We start from the raw sequence: 20,742 nt of genomic DNA, 5'->3' as shown, positions 1-20,742 counted from the left end.
GTTTCCTGATCTCTTGTTCTAAAAGTCCTAAGAATCCATCCAAGTCAGCACACTCTAAGATGTAAAGCAGTATATATTTAGCTGGAGAAGGCCGGTTTCCCGTCCATAGAGGGCTTAGCTTTATGGCATATCGTCAGGCTCCAAAACCTGTCTGGCACTCTAGCTACTCTGTCAACCAGCAGCCTGTTGTGTGTATATGGGGAATTTGTGTGTTTGATCTGTTTTTGAATTGAGGTCATTATTTTAAAACTCTGCAACATTTGCTGATTGAGGAACTCAAGTGTTTTTATTGAGAGCAAAGATATTTACTGCAAAGTTCACGTTGACTTCCTTATTTAACTGTTTGAATAATACAGCAGGTTAAGCATGGCTCATAATGTGTGTGTGTGTGTGTGATTTTTAACAGCTGAGCTCGAAATAAAGTTATAAATATTCACTTGAAGAATATTGGATTTTAAAAAACTCTTTGAGTGGAAAGAAAGATGCGGGGACTGAAACCCACGTCTTCTGTGAACATGACAAATGTGTTACCATTATAGAGCAAAGCAACAGTGAATTTTCTCCATTTCAGAAGCTTTATATTTATTAATGCAAGTATGTGTATGTCGAAAGTGGCAATAAAAGAACAACCAATATACTCTTACACAATTTTCAAGCATTTCTTGGTCCAAGTATTTCCAGAATTGAAGAATTTTATTCTTTATTATATCAAGACATTAAATTTTTTTTTCTTTTATTATATCGAAACATTAAAGAAAGTTTTAATCATTGCTAGTTGACAAAGAAACTAAACAGAACATGCAACTTGCATGTAACATTACAAACAATACATAGATACAAAGACGAGATACTGATAACAAGATACACTTATTTGAAAACAAATGTGCATATTTATTGGGGGAGTGACAGATGTTTGTTTACAAATAGTTTGTATAGCCATCATGTTAACTTACATCCCTTTCAAAATTTTGAGTGCAATTTGTTATACATAAATCTTTCCCTTTCTCTACCCACCTGTTCTCTTTATGTCTCTACCTTTCTTTATCATTTTATGTGTATAAACACACGTTAGTGTATGCGTGCGCTCACAGTATTCATAACAGCCAAAAAAGTATAACTTGAGCTCTTTTGTACTGGAAGTGTAAGAACACCACAATCCAGTTTACAAGTCACAGAGATTTAAAAAAAGAAGAAAAAAAACATGGATTAAAACTCCCCTAGTCCCGCCCTGTGTTGAAAATGAGTCATAAAACAAGGTTGGCCTTTAAAGCCCTTCAGAGTTATATCTTTTATATTGATTCCTTTAGCTATTATCCTAGGTGTCAGCATTCCAGTGACAACTGTCTACCTGAATTTTTTGTATAGAGAAGGATAGGTGGAAAGAGAGAAAGAGACACACAGACATGGTGAGGGAGAGGATTTTTGAAAAAGCATGTCTATGCATGAAAATATATTCCTCTAAGAAGAGTTGTGTGGGGGATGATTACTTGAAATAGGACAAAAGCTAGCCCTTTGTTGTAAGGGTAGAACTGACCAGTTGGCTATAATTTAATTTTTGTCATGGGTATGTTCTGTGAATTCAGGAGGCCTTCTCAGACTGATTATTTTTTTCTCTGCTAAACAAAGTGTGCATCTCCTGTTAGTCTAAAAGTGATTCTTCATTTTTTTTGGCTTTTTTTGCAGTTATTTCCAGTTGTATTGTGCACCATTTTCTTTCAGTATCCATTTAGTATACAAATTCCTGTATTTTTTTTTCTTTTAAACTGTACAAATGTGTGGTTGTGTGTATGCATGTATGTATGTATGTTTTCTTTTTCTGTTTTCATCCTAGACATGTTGAATTGGAATTTATTTGAGGCATGATTTTGGAACAGCTGCTCTTCTTTTTGTTAGCACTAAATTGTTTTGGTAGTAAGATATGTTTATATATATATATATGTTTGTGTGTGTGTCAGGTAGATGGCCCAGCTCAGTATGTAGAAAAGGAGTAGGTAGTAACTCTATAAGATGTACCCGGTGCAAGCTATGGACACATAAGAGGTGCAGCAACATCAAAGGCAGGTTAACTAGCAAGTTAGTTTTTGTTTGTGGCAGATGTTCAGGTGCAATAAAGACTGTAAACAAACAGGAAACAACTTCTATCTCATTCCAGGGTGAAAAACTAGAGGTAGTCGATAGCTTCCGCTATCTGGGCAACCAAGTTAGTAGTGGGGGTGGGTGCGCTGAAAGTGTAGCTGCTAGAATAAGAATAGCCTGGGCAAAGTTTAGAGAGCTCTTACCCCTGCTGGCGACAAAGGGACTCTCACTCAGAGTAAAAGGCAGACTGTATGACGCATGCGTACGAACAGCCATGCTACATGGCAGTGAAACATGGGCTGTAACTGCTGAGGACATACGTAAGCTCGCAAGGAATGAAGCCAGTATGCTCCGTTGGATGTGTAATGTCAATGTGAATACCCGTCAGAGTGTAAGTATCTTGAGAGAAAAGCTGAACATTAGAAGCATCAGTTGTGGTGTGCAAGAGAGACGATTGCGCTGGTATGGACATGTGGTGAGAATGGATGAGGATAGCTGCGTGAAAAAGTGCCACACCCTAACAGTTGAGGGAACCCGTGGAAGAGGTAGGCCCAGAAAGACCTGGGCTGAGGTGGTGAGGCAAGACCTTCGTACATTGGGCCTCACCAAGGCGATGACTACTGACCGAGACCTTTGGAAATGTGCTGTGCGTGAGAAGACCCGGCAAGCCAAGTAAGATCGTTGCCAGTGCCCCTGGACTGGTTCTTGTGCGGGTGGCACATGAGATGCACCATTTTGAGCGTGGCCGTTGCCAGTGCCCCTGGACTGGCTTGTGCGGGCGGCACATAAAAGACACCATTTCGAGCGTGGCAGTTTTCGTGCGGGTGACACGTAAAAGCACCCACTACACTCTCTGAGTGGTTGGCGTTAGGAAGGGCATCCAGCTGTAGAAACTCTGCCAAATTAGACTGGAGCCTGGTGTTGCCATCCGGTTTCACCAGTCCTCAGTCAAATCGTCCAACCCATGCTAGCATGGAAAGCGGACGTTAAACGATGATGATGATGATGATGATGATGATATATATATATATATGTGTGTGTGTATAACAGGCTTCTTTCAATTTCTGTCAACTAAATCCACTTACAAGGCTTTGGTCAGCTTGAAGCTATAGCAGAAGACACTTGCCCAAGAAGCCCAAGCAGTGGGACTGAACCTAGAACCATGTCGTTGAGAAACAAACTCCTTACCACACAGCCATGCCTGTTCCTACACACTCTCTCTTTCTCTCTCTCTCTCTATCTCTCTGTCTCTCTGTCTCTCTCTCTTTCTCTCTCACTCACTCACACACACGCACAAACACAAAGAGCAGGTGCACTAAGTTAATGAAGAAATTTATCCAGGGTTAAACCATTTGCATGAATGTACATGTATACACTTATCTATTTCACACACACACAAATATATATATATATATATATGTATATGTATATATATATATACATGTGCACAAACACTGTCACACATACACACACATACACACACATACACATACACGCACACACATGTATAAACCAATAGTCAAAATTGTATTTGTAGTTCGGAAATATCTTTAGAAACCTTAAATCCTGTTCTTTTTCTTCTCTTCTGTTGTTTATTGAATGATGAGTGACATTTTGCTTCTCTGCATCTCTCTCTCTTCTTCCCTTTGTCTTTCTTTTTCTCTCCTCCCCACTCACTCCCTCTCTTAGCACCATTCTCTTCCGTTATAATCTAAATGAAATCAGATTAATCAAATGCAGAGAAACTAGATAAGATATCAATATTTCGCCAATAACTCAAGGAACTGCTAAACATTGCATGACCTATTGTACAAAAAAAAGAATCTTCTAGTTGTTAATACAAATATTTTATATATTCATTTATTTATCTAGTTTATATTTTAGACTGTCGTTCTTTTATTGTTTGTGATGTTCTTTTTTGTGGGTGGGGTGTGTGATTATTTTGTTTGCCGTTATTTTGATTAATTATCTCCCAAACATTCATTATTTTAACAGAAATATAGATTAGTTAAAATGAAAACGAAGGAAAATTTTTTAGTAAAACATCTTGATGCTTGATGCACCTATTGTAAAGTTTGTTTTTGTTTTTTCTTCAGAAAACATCTATAGAAAAATGTAGATTGTCTTTGTACACACACACACACACACACACACACACACACACACACATATACATGCATACAAAATCTCTTTCCAGCTCCACATCAATTACCCCCTCTCGCCCTTGTATAATGTGAGCAGCCATGTATTCTACAGAAAGAAACCTGTTCTAGCCCCTTCCTTTAATTGCCAACCTTTCATCACCTACTTCCCTTCTTAATGTAGCTCCACTTAGTTTAGGTGGGAGATCTTAGTTTTGTGAGTAATATGCTGAGCTCACTGGTACTGGTACTACGACAAAAAAAAAAAAAGCACCCAATTCACACTATGAAGTGGGTGATGTAAGGAAGAAAGTATACCAATGCAGGCTTTAGAGCACAACACAATCCTCCAACCTGTTGTATCCTGTCAAGTGTATAGAAGTGTGTGTGTCTATACATATATATTTGCCAATCTTCTTTTGATAATGGAAACTGGACTTGCTATAATAACTTTATCTGACTTGTCACCAGTTGCATGCTTATAACTTGTTGCATATATCTCCTGCAAATTATGATTATTACACAACTCTTGGCTTCTTGAAACAGCTGTTGAGATAAGACATTGCATAAGTTATTTATATACATATATATTTTCTTATATATGTATTCTGTATTCTTTTTGTGCTCCATGTAGATATAACAAACCTAATTGAATTTATCTAGCTTTCTTTCTTTCTCTCTCTCTCTCTCTCTCTCTCTCTCTCTCTCTCTCTCTCTCTCTCTCTCTCTCTCTCTCTCTCTCTACATACACACATACACATGCATATATATGAAAGACATGTGCATGCCTCTGTGTGTGTATGTTGTCTTTTGCTCTGAGAAAGTTAACGGTGACTTTGACCTTTCAACTTGATGGTTAGCAAGATTAAACTTCAAAGTCAGTCAACATTTCCCTTGTAAATATTAATAAATTTATACACTACTAAAAAGTATTGAATGATTTTTTCAGTTTAATGTTAAATTGTTTTTATTTATTACTTGACATAAAAACAAACATTAATATATGTGTGTGTGTGTGTGTGTCTTCTGTCCGGCATTCAACATGATAGATCGCTGACCACTACACATATTTTTTTCTCTCCTTGTTTCTTTCTCTGTTCCTTTCTGTTGAAGAACGTAGGCTCGAAACGTTAAAGACTTTCTCTATTCCTGAGTGTTATACTAATACACCCATTTGTTGTTTACACCACCTGTCTGTTGTTTTTTCATGAATTCTCCCTGTATATATATATATATATATATATATATATATATATATATATATATATATATATATATATATATATATACACATATACATAAATAGAGAGAGAAAGAGATACATATGTTTACATATATGCATGCATACATACATACATGTATGTGTGTTTGTGTATTTATGTGTATGTAGTTATATATATATATATATATATATATACTTGTGTGTATACATATACACACAATCATGGGAAGCAAGCATAAAATGACTGATGATGATGGTAGTGGTGGTTTGCTTGTATGTATTTGTGTGTGTGTGTGTGTGTGTGTGTGTGTGTGTTTGCATTTAAATAGTTGAACAGTGCAAAAATAATAATAAATGGTTGATCTCGACAGGAATGCCTTTCATTGCATGTGTGCTCAGTCAGTTTTGCCCTAGGCTGAAACATTTATTATCATATGGCTTACTGTGTGATTCATTGAACACCAATATTATGTGGTTAAGAAGTTGGTTTCTCAACCATGTCTGTTTTCATTCCCACTGCATGGCATCTTATGAAAGCGCTTTCTACTATAGCCTCAGGTCAATGCTTGGTTTGTTAGTTGAATTTAGTAACAAAACTGTGAAAGCTCATGATATAATATGTATAATTATATTTTTCTGTGTATGCCTATGTACATCTATATCTTGCACTGATTGAACTCTTCAGCAATATTTGTCCTCTACTGAATTACAGACACTTCCTTATTACTTTCTGTTCACAATAAAGTGAACTAATGATATTTTTTATCAATTATGCTTTAAAATAAGTATCCTTACTATTGCATTAGAGTAGAAAGTCTAGTAAAGTATCATAGAAACTGCATTGTGTTGCTATGGCAGTCAATTCACAGAATTGATAGTGTTTGAAAATATTTTGCAATGTTCAGTTAGGTCACTTAAAATTTTGAGTTCTAATCCTGAAAAGACTGTTTCTGCTTGAAATCCTTCTGTGATTGTTAAATTAAGTGCTACTAATATAGTGAGTGAATCATTACATTTACTATATGCTACATTGACCACTTGAAACTTTGGCATTTTGGGTTATGTTAGAATCATTATTATTGTTATAAATAACCCACCACATTGAAGTTGAGAATTCTATTCTAACAGCTATCCTTATCTTTTTCTTCTATTCTAGTTTTAAGTATCCGTGGTACACAAGAAGAAGAACCTGCAGACCCTCAATTAATGAGACTGGATAACATGTTGATTGCTGAAGGTGTTGCAGGGCCTGAGAAAGGAGGTGGCTCATCGGCTGCAGCTAATGCAACAGCGGCTGCATCCAGTGGTCCAGGCCAACCCGACAGTGCGATTGAACATTCAGATTACAGGGCCAAGCTTGCACAAATACGACAGATATATCATACAGAACTTGAAAAATATGAACAGGTAAAGAAGGTCCTTGCTTATATATGTATTTGTTTGTAAAAGCTAAAATTTATAATTTTTTTTCTCTCCTTGTTTCTCTCCTTATTTCTTTCTGTGTTCCTTTCTGTTGAAGAGCGTAGGCTCGAAACGTTAAAGACTTTTTCTATTCCCGAGCATTATAATAATACATCCATTTGTTGTTTACACCACCTGCCTTCGTCTGTTGTTTTTTCGTAAATTCTCCCCTATAATTTCTCATATTAATTATCCTTTCAGTCCCAATTGACCTGTCCTAAATTGTCACTCTCTTAACCAATCCTCTATTGTAAAACACTTAATTACTCAATTATCTTCTGCTGCTAAACAAGTGTGTTCATATTTATGTTTAAAACAATCTCATTTGAGATTTCATTCTTACCTGACTAATATGTCCCAGAAAAGAATTACAACACAGATTCTTCAAGCTGAGGTAACCAGCAGGAAACCCAATGGATAGACCAAGAATAAGATGGTTGGATAATATCCATTGTCTCGGTTGGTCTCGTTCGGGAATCTAGCCAGAAAGTCTAATGATGGTTACCTCTGATGGGACCTAAGGCGGAGGTGCCTGAGGACTCTATCCTCATGATGCTTGCAGAGAAGATGGATAGATAGATGGATACACTTGGCTAATAGACTTTAGGTACAGATGTAGCTATATGATTAAGTTTGCATCTCAATCATGTGTTTTTTTTTTTTTTGTCATCTTAATGACCTTGGGCAAATGTCTTTTATTATAGCCTTAGACTGACTGATGCTATGTGCGTGAACTTTGGTAGACAGAAACTGTCGGAAATTGTTGTGCATATATCTCTTCTCTGGCTCTGTTCATTCACATTGCTTATGCAGTTGTGACATGCATCTACATCTCTCATGATGTACCCCATGGGCTAGTGGTCTCAGCATTAGAAGGCCTTTTTGAAATTTAAAAAAAAACTTTATTTGCAAAAGAAAAAAAAAACATTAAAAAATTAAATCAATTAAGTTTTTTCTTAGAATACTGCCTCATTCAGCTAATTCCAGTATGGAAAATGTACATATCAATGTGGACAACGGATATGGCTTCATCTTATTAAAAATTTATCGTTTCTTTGTCAAATACCTGCTTAATAATACCAATAAATATAAAAAGTTGTAGTTATTTTACAAAACTCAGCAAATTTAAAATTAATTAAACTACACAAAAGCGGTCTATTCTTCTTTGAAATATAGTCACAAAAGGGTTAAAAACTGACTGACATAAAAGAAATGAAGTTATAAATCAATATTCAATCAAAAATATAATCATTTTGTTTTTATAAACCAGATCCCACCCTCACTTTTTTATTATCTTTTACACACACACACAAGTACACACACACACACACAAATTGTATACTTGCTTGCTCCTGGTACTTATTTAGAGAGTTGTTGTTGTGGTTTCCCACAACAACATTCTGTTCTGAATGGTGTCTACATTAAGCATGGTATCAATATACCTCTCTGTTTATTTTCTTTTATTCCTTTCTGTTGAAGAGCGTAGGCTTGAAACGTAAAAGACTTTCATTTTCCTGAGTGTCAAACTCAAATGTACTTGCTTGTTGTTCATACACCTGTCTTCATCTTTTGTTTTTCTATAAATTTCAACTTTATATATTTATATTATAAAATATGTATTTGTGCCTTGGCCCCCATTAAACTGATTGACAATCAGTATTGGTTTCTTTACATCCCCATAGCTTATTGGTTCAGGAAAAGGGACTGATAGAGTTAGTACCAATCTTTAAAAAAAGTACTGGGGTCAATTTGTTTGATTGAAGCTCTTACGGTGGTGCACCAGCATGGTTGTATGTATATGTGTGTGTGTAACAATAAATTGTCCAATAAACATACCATCATCAACCTATCATCATCAAAACAAGAAAAGAAAGAAATGTTAAACTGTAGCTGAGCAAAATCGTAGTTGTGGCAGATACCAGTGTCATGCAAATGGCACCCATGCTGGTGGCACGTAAAAGCACCCCGGTGTCACGCAAATGGCACTTGTGCTGATGGTATGTAAAAGCACCTGAGTGGTTGGCCATGGTTAAAATTCTTAGTCAGAACTAACCTGACTATTAAGGTATAAAGTTAAAAACCGGGTTTTGTTTCTTACATAATTCTTTTAACATTTTCTTCAGTCATCAACAACAGTAATTCCAAACAGATTTTCTAGTGAAGAATTTAAATGCTAAACACTATTGAAAATGTTCTAGAGCTAGTGATAAAGAAATGATAAAAACGTCCAAATTGATAGCCATGTGACATCAGATAATGATTTCTGGCACCTACTACATAACACCACTTTCTTGTATTCTTTATTAGCACACAAACAATAACTTCATCATTAATTCATTTGAGAACGCTTGTTCAATTACATTTTCAACCATAAAAGGTATTTATTCAGTTACTTGAAAGCAATTGCCCCAAGTTTTACTGTTTCCTTAGTAGTGTCAGACCCATCGGTCATCGTACTTATTGGCTAGCAGGTTACTTTAACAGTAAGCTGCTTACATGCAGATCTAGAAAAGAATTTAAGTGTGTGCATAACCTATCTTTGAACTCAGCCCTGACTTAATAAGCATTCTTCTGTTTATCTAGTCATGTATCATACAGCTTTCGATCCACTAATCTTATAGAAACTGTACAGATTTAAGATTTTATTCATCTTAAATCATTAAATTAAATATGCTGTTATGAATAGCTGCTGCCATTTTGTAAGTTTAGCAATCAAACCAATTGTTGTGGCAGACTTGCAGACTTTCTCTCCTATCTCGAAGACATCTAAATTTGTCTTAATGGTAGCTAAATACTTATCGCTATTGTAAGAAATATTATATAGCAAGGCAAATGTATCAACTATTTGTGTATGTGCACATGTTTAACTCTGTCTGTCTTTCTGTACACATACACTTGTATATGTACATGCATATACAAATACACACACACAAACGCATACATGTAATTTAACTAAATATGAATGTTGTGTGTAAGTATATATGTATGAGATTAACATCAGTAGTGTTGCTAGAGCTTCTCATCCCTTCTTTAAATGTTCTTTATGCACAAAAGTATGCATATCTTATGCTGGTATGAGGTCACACCAGTGTGCACATGTATTTAACACATACTTGTACTATTGAAATTTCATTGCAGCTGACCTATTTCAGAACATATATCATCATCATCATACATCTGTTTTTCTATGTTGATATGGGTTCAGTGGTTTGACTGGAGGTGGCTCCATAGTTTGGTTCATGACTGGATGCCTTTCCTAATGCCAATCACTTTACAGAGTGTACTGGGTGCTTTTTATATGGCATCAGCACCAGTGCTTTTTACATGGTCCCAGCACAAACAGGGTCACTAACTTGCAAGACAAACCCCTCCACCTCAGCTGGGTGGAGCGCGTAGTAATGAAGGAGGGCTGGCTTTGTGCCGGTTGATGAGCGATTAGAGGTATTGAGTGACAGGGACTGGTGTCCTATTGTAGAGTAGCTACATGAATATTCCAGTTGTTAAAGAAAGAGGGTGTGATAGAGAGGAAGATAAAAGGAGTGGCTGAGTCAGTAAGATTAAACATATATATGCACACACAAACAGCATAATCCAATCAATAAACATAAAAGGCAAACCAATGAACAAGCATCCTTTTCCAGTCTCTTAAACACCTACACATACACACACATATATGTGTTATATGTTATACATATTTATGTATTATAGATAAACAACTTCTTTCAATCATTGGACTATGGTCATGCTGGGGCACTCCCTTGAAGGGTTTTAATTAAACAAATCAACTCCATTTTTTTTTTTTTTTTTTAAGCATGGTACTTATTTTATCAGCCTCATTTGCTGATCTGCTGATTTACAGGAACATAAACAAACCAACACCTGTTAAATGGTGCTGAAGGACAAACATCATAGACATACACACACACACACACACACACACACACACACACACATACATATATAATCTCCATGCCATATAGTCACATATGCATATGCATACTCTAATACACATACAATCAAAGGAATTGACACTGAACATGTTACTGTCTCTGACAGCAATTTAATACTCTCTGTCTCTTGCTTATCTTGTTTTCTCTTTGTCTCTTTATATTTATGGCTTCTTCAGCTACCTACCTACCGCTGACATCCTCACAGGCACACTAACTCCTGTATGTGCATGCACAGTTATACACATAAACGCACACATCTGCATACACATATAATGCATACTTCCCAGCAGCAATGCATGAAATTGACCATCATTTTGATATGGGTCTTGTTCACACATCTATACATAGGCTCACACACACACACAAAATATAATACATGGTGCATACAAATGTGGACCTTCAAACACTTATGCATACATCCTTCCCCTTCATAATCTGAGTTTGTTTACTAAATCAAGATGATCCATGCAATAGCTGAACTCTCCATTGAGCCTCATTTTATCTAACTACAGTATAGCATATATATGTAATGTGTGTGGGTGTGTAGGCTTGGCTGTGTGGTTAAGAAGTCTGCTTCCTAACCACATGGTTTCAGTCCTGCTGCCTGGCACCTTGGGCAAGTGGATTTGATAGCTGACAAACAAAAGAAATCCATTACGTGTGTGTGTGTGTGTCTTCTTGTTTTGATATATCATGATAGTTGTAAATGAATGTCACTCATTTCCACTATTTTTCAAAAATATTTCTGGTTGTGGGGAGATATTACCTTGTAGGGGTTGACTGCGGGAAAAGCATATGCCTCTATAAACCCTTCCAGATCCATGCAAGAATGGAAGGTTAAATGTTACGAAGATGAATATATATATATATATATATATATATATATATAGCTTCATCATCATCATTTAAAATCTATTTTCCATGTTGGCATTGGATTGTTTGGCAAATCAGAAGACTACACCAAGCTCTGCTGTCTCTTTTGGCAATGTATATAATATATACACACGCACACACACACGCATGTAATGTACATGTTTCCCGAGTCACTTCATTTCACATACAGTCTCACTCCATGGCATATGCATACATATATATCCACACGTATTTGTCCACATCTAAATCAGGTTTGATCAAGCAGCCCTATGTAAAATAAAAATTAAAAACGGTTTCAACTGTGACCTTCACATCGTTCTTGATATATCTGTGATTACATTATTTAATCAGTCCTTTCCATTTTTAAGATAGTCTTTAGTTTAATTTGGGAAAGATTTGGTTGCTGTTTCTAGCATTTAAAAACACTTTTGTTGGCTCCTGTTTTGAATTAGTGTAGCTGTTTCTTGTTTCAACTTAAGTACTTGTTAAGAAATGAACTGTCTTTGAATACTACACAGTGCCAGGGATAAAATATAGAAGTATACATACTATCAATTTAACCAGCTGCAACAAATATAGTTAAAGATAAATATTATTATATGATGGCTTTGCAATTTTATTCTCTGTTTTCCTTTCATAAATTTTCAAACCATTATTTATAAGTTTCCTAACCTTCGAAATATAAAACTTTTAATAAAAGTATTTGTCAAATTGAAGCAAGTTTAGAATTACTAGATATTTGATTGTGCTTAGCTAACTGCTAATGTTGGGTGGGTATATTCCACTCCGTTGAATTTGGACTGCAGTCTGCACCATTAGAATTTTCTGAAATTGGATATCTAAGATGAGATAATCTATAAGAATAAAAGCATACTAGCTCTATGCTTGAATTGATATAAATTACATTTCATTACCTCTCCCATGAAAGTCACTTCCTATATTCCATTTTAGATATTTCCATGTCATTATTGTCCTAATTACTTTAGATGGTTCTTCTACCATTTCTTACCTTATGCCACCATTCAAACTAAATTCTATCAGATTTTATAACACTAGAATTCCAGCTGATTTTAGGATTTAAGACACTGGGATATGACTGAACCACAAAGTTATGAGTTCAAAACTTGCTGGTGCACCTTGTGTTTTATGGTCTTCTTTAATTGAACATTTGTTATTCTGCATAACTGATAGATTCCACTTCTTTTCCAAAGTAGGTATTTAATTAGGAAATAATCCAAAAGTACTTTCTTCATATATATCCATAATTTAAGACAGCAAGCTGGCAGAACTGTTACTGCACTGGGCAAAATGCTTTGGCATTTTGTCTGTACATTCTGAGTTCAAATGCTGCTGGGGTTGACTTTTCCTATTATTATTATTATTAAAGCAAAGAATTGTTACTATGCTGAACTGGACAAAATGCTTAGCGGCATTTCTTCTGGCTTTACATTCTAAGTTTAAATTCCACTAAGGCCAGCTTTGCCTTTCATTGTTTCATCAACTACTCACTCCCTTGAAAATTGCTGGCCTTGTGCCAAAAATTAAAAAGAATTATTATTAAGTGGCAAGCTGGCAGAATTTAGGAGTATGTAATTTTGCACTCTTTGAGCCCTCTGGATAGTCACCAGTATAAAGGGAAGTAACTATCTCCTCACTGGGCGAAGTAGAAATTGAAGTTTGAATTTGAAATCATGGAATACGAAAAAGAGTACAGAGAGTCTACATTTATGATTATAATTGTTTCCTGCTAACGATAATTTTCTACCTTGAAACTATAATATAAATCACCTGTTTCCTTTCTCAACTTTAACTCCTCTACAAAACTATACCCATCTTCCATCCCTTATTGACATAATTTACCCCCGATTCTTCTATCCTTTCCTTAGGATACATGATTAGTGTGATATTTTAGTGCTATGTTGCACATCTACTAATATAAGACTGCCCATCACCCCATTCTACATGCTGCAAGTGTGCTCTTGTTAACATATATTAAAATTGCTATTATCTATCATCTCATAAATTACACCTTCAATCTCAACTATATAATTGCCTTTTATAACTAGATTACTCCTCTTTCTTTCATCTTTTAGTAGTGGGTTTATTTTATAAATTTGTTTATTTACCATTTAATTTCATATAAAAATTATTTTCATTACATCAAAATCTTTCAAGTGTTTAACTTTCCCTTCCTGTAAAAGCCTTCCCACGTGATAATGTGAATCTAAAGCATTTTGTATGGTTTGTTGGCATATCTCTCTTGTTAATTGAACTGTAACTAATAAACAACATAAAGACCTTTTTTTTTTTCTGTTAACAAGATTAGTTTAGCATGTGCCTCATTATCAAAAGGAGTTATCTGTTAATCTTTTATTCCTCTGGAGTCAGCCAAATCAAGGCATGTGCTGGGTCAATTTAATTGACTAACCTTCTCCCCAATGCCAATGTGAGATATCATTCCTTATTGCAATTTATTATTATTATCTATTTATTAAGGCTGTGAGCTGGCAGAATCATTGTGTCAAACGAAATGCTTAGCTGCATTTCATCTGGCTCTCAGCATTTTGTGTTCAAATTCTACCAAGGTCAACTTTGCCTTTCAACATCTTGGGACTGATAAAATAAAGTACCAGTCAAATACTGGGGTTGATGTAATTAACTTACCCCCTCCCACTAAAAATTACTGGCCTTGTGGCAAAATCTGTAACTGTTTCTCTTTATCTATCTGAGTCTTTATTATTTTGTTGTGTACATCCTTTTACTCAGTCTAAATCTCTTGCCATTTCTTCTTTTTGGTGTTTTTGTTTGGGGCAGGATGGTGTATACTTCATCGTTGTGATCTTTGTGTTGTCCCCAATGTCATGGGCCATTGAGAACAATAAAAGAAATCCTCTATTTGATAGAGCAACTTACATCACTTTACTATTATTTCGCCTCACTGAAAATAGATATATGTTCTTTTCCAAAGCTGTTATTTAATTCTGTTACAAGTTGAGTCAAAAGTACTTTGTTCATATGTACTCAGGATTTGGCACCTTGGAGAAAATGCGTAGCAGCATTTCGTCCATCTTTACTTTCTGAATTCAAATGCCGCCAGGGTCGACTCTGCTTTTCCTCCTCTCAGGGTTGATAAACCAAGTACCAGTCAAGCACTGGTGTTGATGTAATTGACTTTGCTCCCTCTCCAAAAGTTACTGGCCTTGTTTCAAATTTTGAAACCATTATTATTATTATTAGCTGGCAGATTCGTTAGCATGCTGGATGAAATGCTTAGCAATATTTCACCCGTCGTTCCAATCTGAGTTCAAATTTACCAAGGTCGACTTTGTCTTTTTTCCTTTCGGGGTCAAAGAATTAAGAACCAGTTGAACTCTGGGGTTGATGTAATCAACTTTTCCCTTCCCCCAAAATGGCTGCTCTTGTGGCAAAAATTTGAAACCATTATTATTGTTGTTGTTATTATTATTATTATTATTACTCTTATTATTATTATTTTTAGCTGGCAGAATTGTTAGCACACTGAGCGAAATGCTCAGTGTAATTTCACTCGTCACTACGTTCTGAGTTCAAATTCCACCAAGGTCAACTTTGCCTTTCATCCTTTTGGGGTTGATAAAATAAGTACTAGTTGAACACTGGGGTCAATGTAATTGACTCGTCTCCTCCCCCAAAACTGCTGCCCTTGTGGCAAAATTTCAAACCATTATTATTATTATTATTATTGTTATTATTATTATTCTGGGGGTTATGTTATGCCCCACCTCCCCTAAAATTTACTGGCCTTATGCCCCCGAAATAAAGAATTTTTCTTATTGTTACATCCCTTAAATTCTAATTCTGTTGAAATCAATTGTTTTTCATTCCTCAAAATGAGTGACCATGTTTGTATTCATTACTTTTTTTTTTTTTTTTTTTTCAATTAATACACAAATTTGAAAGCATGAAAAAGTTTTAAAATTTACCCCTATAGTTTTATATGTTTATTGTTTTAAACTTTGTATTTAATTTTCATTATTTTCTTACATCTTTTGCAGGCGTGTAATGAATTTACCAGTCATGTAATAAATTTACTACGGGAGCAAAGTCGCACTCGTCCAATTGCTCCGAAAGAAATAGAACGGATGGTTAGCATAATTCGGAAAAAATTTGCTGCAATTGAGATGCAGTTAAAACAAAGCACATGTGAAGCAGTTATGATATTACGATCCAGATTTTTAGATGCCAGGTTAGAATCTATGGTGTCTATTATTATTATCATTATTATTAATAGTAGTAGTATTATTTGTATCTATGTGGTCTTTTTTAAAATATATTTTTTCCCCCTTTTTTTTTTCTATTTTATTGTATTTGTTGTCATTGGGATTTTCTTGCCAGAAAATATTTCTGCAAATATGTATTTGCCTACATATTTGCGGGGTTTTGTTTGTGTGTTATTGTTTTGTTTTCATTATTCTGTTTTATATTGTTCTCTGTGTATATGAAAGGCATAATTTGACTTTTTTATGTTTTCTTTCATTTTGTGTGTGTGTGTGCAGTAGAGTATACATCTCTATTCTTTTTTCTCTGACTATGTGATGTATGATTGCATTTACATACAAACACATTTAGAGGCTTCTGGATGTTAATGTTTTGTTTCTTTTGTGGAGACAACCATGAGTGGCTCTACAGAAGTTTGAATGGAGATGTGTTGAGTCAGAAAGTTTCCTCATATGCCATTACTGTTGTCAGTATGCCAAAGCACTGTTGTGTGTGTGTATATGTGTGTATGTGTAGCCATTGTTGTTTGGCTTCATGTCATCTCTGATTTAAGTAGATTTGTAACCAGAGTCCTTCCAACCATGACCAATCTGTCTTATAGAACATAGTAAGGGCTGATTTGAGTAGACTTGAAATCTATGCTAATAAATGTGAATTTTGTGTATCTGCTTGGCTTCCTTACTTTTGGACTCACCCCCATTAGGAGTCTATCCCTCAAATGGCACATATTTGTGAGAGTCATAGAGTAGTGTTCCAAAGAACACTAGTCTGCAACACAAATTCAGATAACTCTATAGTATCTTTCGTTCTTGCAACCAACAAAATGTAAATGAAGAAGTATAATTATGGTAATAGAAGTACAGAGAGCAAATATACTGGATATAGGTTAGAGAATTATATTTAACCTGTTCAGAATGCTGGTTGACATGCTGTGAGAGTAATTAATAATCTTGGGATACCTTTAACTTTTACATATGCATCAATAGTTAAGCTTCCTTTATGTTGATTTGTGATAAGATGTCTAGCAATTTGATTTTTGGTCAAACCCTTTTCCTCCAGATGAAGTCCATGGTGCATGAGGTGATAGTCAGTTTTCTCATAGTGAGACTATTCTCCAAGAAAAAAAAGGTCTTCATTTATCTCATGTGTGAAATACTCTGTTCTAATTGGTGAGATCTGGCTTCTGACACCTACCCTACAAAAATCACAAAGCTACAGTATAAAGCATGACTAATTCAAAACAATGTGAGTTATATTCAACCGAATAATCTGAATGCTAAAGGGTTAAACTTCAAACCCTGCCAAATAGTTTGAAGAAATGATTATCTTCTTTGTATTAACTGTCCACCAGGGGACACCACATACGTAATATATATATATCTATCTCTCTCTCTCTCTCTCTCTCTCTATATATATATATATATATATATATATATATAGCAATGTTAAATCTCTGAACGAGGTATTAACAGTAACTGCACGACAAGGTGAAGTATATTTGCCACTTAAATGTGGCTGACCCCTAAGGGTGGATGTTACTGTTTCTTTTAGCCCCAGGAGAACATCTCCTCCAGCTGGCTATCGACACACATTTGTGTCCTGTCTGTATTTGCAAAGGGAAGTTATCGTTCCCATCTTGATCTGCGATACGTACGAACACAGAGTATGTCGATAGCCAGCTGGAGGAGATGTTCTCCTGGGGCTAAAAGCAACAGTAACATCCACCCTTAGGGGTCAGCCACATTTAAGTGGCAAATGTACTTCACCTATATATATATATATATATATATATATATATATATTGTTATAAAGAGAGAGAGAGCATAAGTAAAACAAAATCAAATGAAACTTTCTTAAAACACATGCATAAAATGAAATGAAGCAAAACAATGAGAAAAAGCAAATGAAAAGAGGGAGAAAAAAACAGAAGATCTATATTTTCAGAAATGCTATTGGTGTACATATGTTCTTTTCCTCCAAGGAAATACAAATGTCTGAAATATTAGATTTTGTTCTGTTCTCAAGGAAAATTAGCCATTGTAATTTATTCTCTTATCAACAAACTGTTATGGATTGATTAGCTTTCAGTTATACACATCATCACCAGTTTATTTGGATCCTAGATCTTATCTGTATTTGCAAATGTTTAGAAATTACAAACAGTGATTGAAATAGGTGTTGAGGCCCTCTCTGTCTCTCTCTTTATGTTAAATAGTGATGATGCTGGACTACACACCATGATCAAGAGTTTACTTTGGTAATTATATAAGCACTTTACTCTCTATGGATCATAGGCCATCAACAACTTTTCTCCATTGTTCTTGATCCTGGGCTGAGTTCTCTACTTCTCTTCAACCGGATCTCTGCTTTTTTCAACTGTCTCATGTTTTCCTGGGGGAAAGCCTTCCTCTCCTATGCCTAGTTGGTTGAGTTTTCATTGGTGCCTCTGTAACTTTTTTAGGGATATCAACACAATGCAAACTTATTTTTACCTCTGGGAAGATGTAGTCTACATTAGTCTATCATTTGACCTTTCCTGCAAAGAATGTTTTAGAAAGAGCTTTTGCTCCATTGGCATTGCTCTCGGGGTCATCAAGGCACATAAGCCACCACTACAAGGACTAAACCTTGTGGTAGTCATTATATTGTGATCCTTTGAAAAGCCTATAACAGTGGTTGCCCTGTTTGCTAAATGATAAAAGCAGTGAAAATTTAAAAATGAAAAACAAAAAAAAAATTTGATAGAAGCAGTGTAAATTTAAAAAAGAAAAAAAAATTCAGTTTCACTTCCATTTTTGTGGTTGTGGTTTTTGTTTATAAGTTCAGATAAAGATCTCATTGAGAGGACTTCTAATCTAAGGCATTTCAGGTGTGAACATAACTTCCTTTTTGTTTCTCAAGTATGTGTCAAGGACTACATTATCCTGTGTCCTTATCTTTTTATATATAGGGTAGTGTCATATGAGAGAGATTTAGCTGCTATTTCTAGCAGGTCACACAACTATTTAGAGGCTTTCTCACTGGCTCAAGCATTTTATAGTAGTATGGTTAGTAAGCATAAGGATGACCATCTAATTGTAAAATCAATTAAATAAAACATTTAATCTTTTACTAGCATGGCAAAATGAATGTTGTGTGTGTGCGTGTTACATGACTATTAATTAGTAGATTTTTGTCAGATTTTAGAATTGTGATTGTAATGTGCACATGTTTCTCATCAGAAATTAGCGGCCAAAATCTTTTATTCTTTCCTTAATAGTAACCTTTGTTATTTGATTAGACCAGCTGCTTTATTTATTTATACTTAATCATTGTTATTTTTCAGCAGTTAACTATGTATAAATAATGAGACTATTTTGATACCCACTTCTAATCATATGGTAGCTTTCTGCATTTATATGGATGTGTGTGTGTGTTTAAAATTACATATATATGTTTGTTTATTTCAGTCTATGGTTTGACATGTCTCATTGTATTAGCTGTGTTTATATGCATCATTGTAGAGATACACGTATATAAATAATCACTGTTTTCTTTTGCATCCTTTTTATCATTTAGTGAAGGTTAGGTATTGTAAATTGCTTTCTGAATAAAATATTATGTGTATGAGGGTGAAGAAATAACTTAAACTTGCCAGGTAAAAGTCTTTGTATGAGGCTTCGGTAGTTACAATTTACTGCTAGACAAGTGTAGCCTGAGCAGGTTTTAACCCTTTAGTGTTTAAACTGGCCATATCTGGCCCAGATATTCTACATGTTTTATGTTCAAACTGGCAGTATCTAGCCTCTCACACCTAACCTACATTGAAATTCCAAAAATAAACAATCACATCATTGAAGCCTCAAAGCTATAAGATAATGTATGATTAATTCAAAACAATTTGAGTGAAAAAGTATTACATTTAACAGAGTAATCTGAACACTAAAGGGTTAAGTCTATTTACTATAGGTACAGTGTAGTGTAATTGGTGAACCTGGATGATTCTGTCAAAAGTATGACATGAGTATGACTCATTCAACTGTTAATTGATCAAGTATATATAAATAAATAACAGGTGGATAATGTGTCAATTCACTACAGCTGTTTCCAACAAATTTTTAATTGATTAATAGAGACATCATTAGAAAAAAAAAAAAAACTTTTTCATCAGGTGAATACATGAACCACAACATTCAAAAACCATGTTGTGGTTCATGCATTCACCTGATGAAAAAAGGTTTTTCTAATGATGTAATGTCTCCATTAATCAATTAAAAGTTCATTGGAAACAGCTGTAGTGAATTGACACATTATCTATCTGTTGTTATTTATTATTTACCCCTCTCGGAACCTGTGCCTGATTCACCTGAATCCTGATCTATTTTATATATATATATATATATATATATATATATATATATATATATATATATATGTATGTATGTATGTAGCATTGCTAGGCAGTAGCCCCTCCTACTCTATATATACCCAGGTCTTTCACCATTTACTCACACCCTTTAATTGCGCTCTCTCTGCAATATCCTGTTACTTATATTATGGCATTTGAACTTCAAGGGTATAACCTGGCACTTGCCACTATCTATATCTCTCTCTCTTTTTTTACTCAACCATCTCATTTATACTCTAATCCCTTTTCCTTGTGAGCATGCCCAGCATTTTACTACCATCTCCATCCTGCGGTCTCCCACTCACTCTCTCTCCTCTACTGTACTTCCCTCAGGCTGGTCAACCATGTATTTTCTTTGTGGTCACACTCCTGTTT

The 20,742-nt window shown here is 35.0% G+C and overlaps 1 protein-coding gene across 10 annotated transcripts in view; it reads left to right on the top strand.

Annotated features, from left to right (window-relative positions):
• The window catches only part of LOC106874257 (pre-B-cell leukemia transcription factor 1), a 468,039-nt gene that overhangs the window by 299,346 nt on the left and 147,951 nt on the right, over window positions 1-20,742 (top strand). For all 10 annotated transcript variants that reach the window (XM_089362202.1, XM_052972380.2, XM_089362162.1 and 7 more), the window contains exons 3-4: window positions 6,596-6,846; window positions 15,758-15,948. In XM_089362202.1, the coding sequence (XP_089218328.1) occupies window positions 6,596-6,846; window positions 15,758-15,948 (442 nt within the window). The remainder of the gene's footprint in view (window positions 1-6,595; window positions 6,847-15,757; window positions 15,949-20,742) is intronic.

Source organism: Octopus bimaculoides, chromosome 1 (assembly GCF_046866305.1).
Source record: "Octopus bimaculoides isolate indiv1 chromosome 1, ASM4686630v1, whole genome shotgun sequence".
Lineage (NCBI taxonomy): Eukaryota > Metazoa > Mollusca > Cephalopoda > Octopoda > Octopodidae > Octopus > Octopus bimaculoides.
The sequence above is the reverse complement of the archived record's forward strand: the minus strand, read 5'-3'. Positions and strand labels throughout refer to the sequence as shown.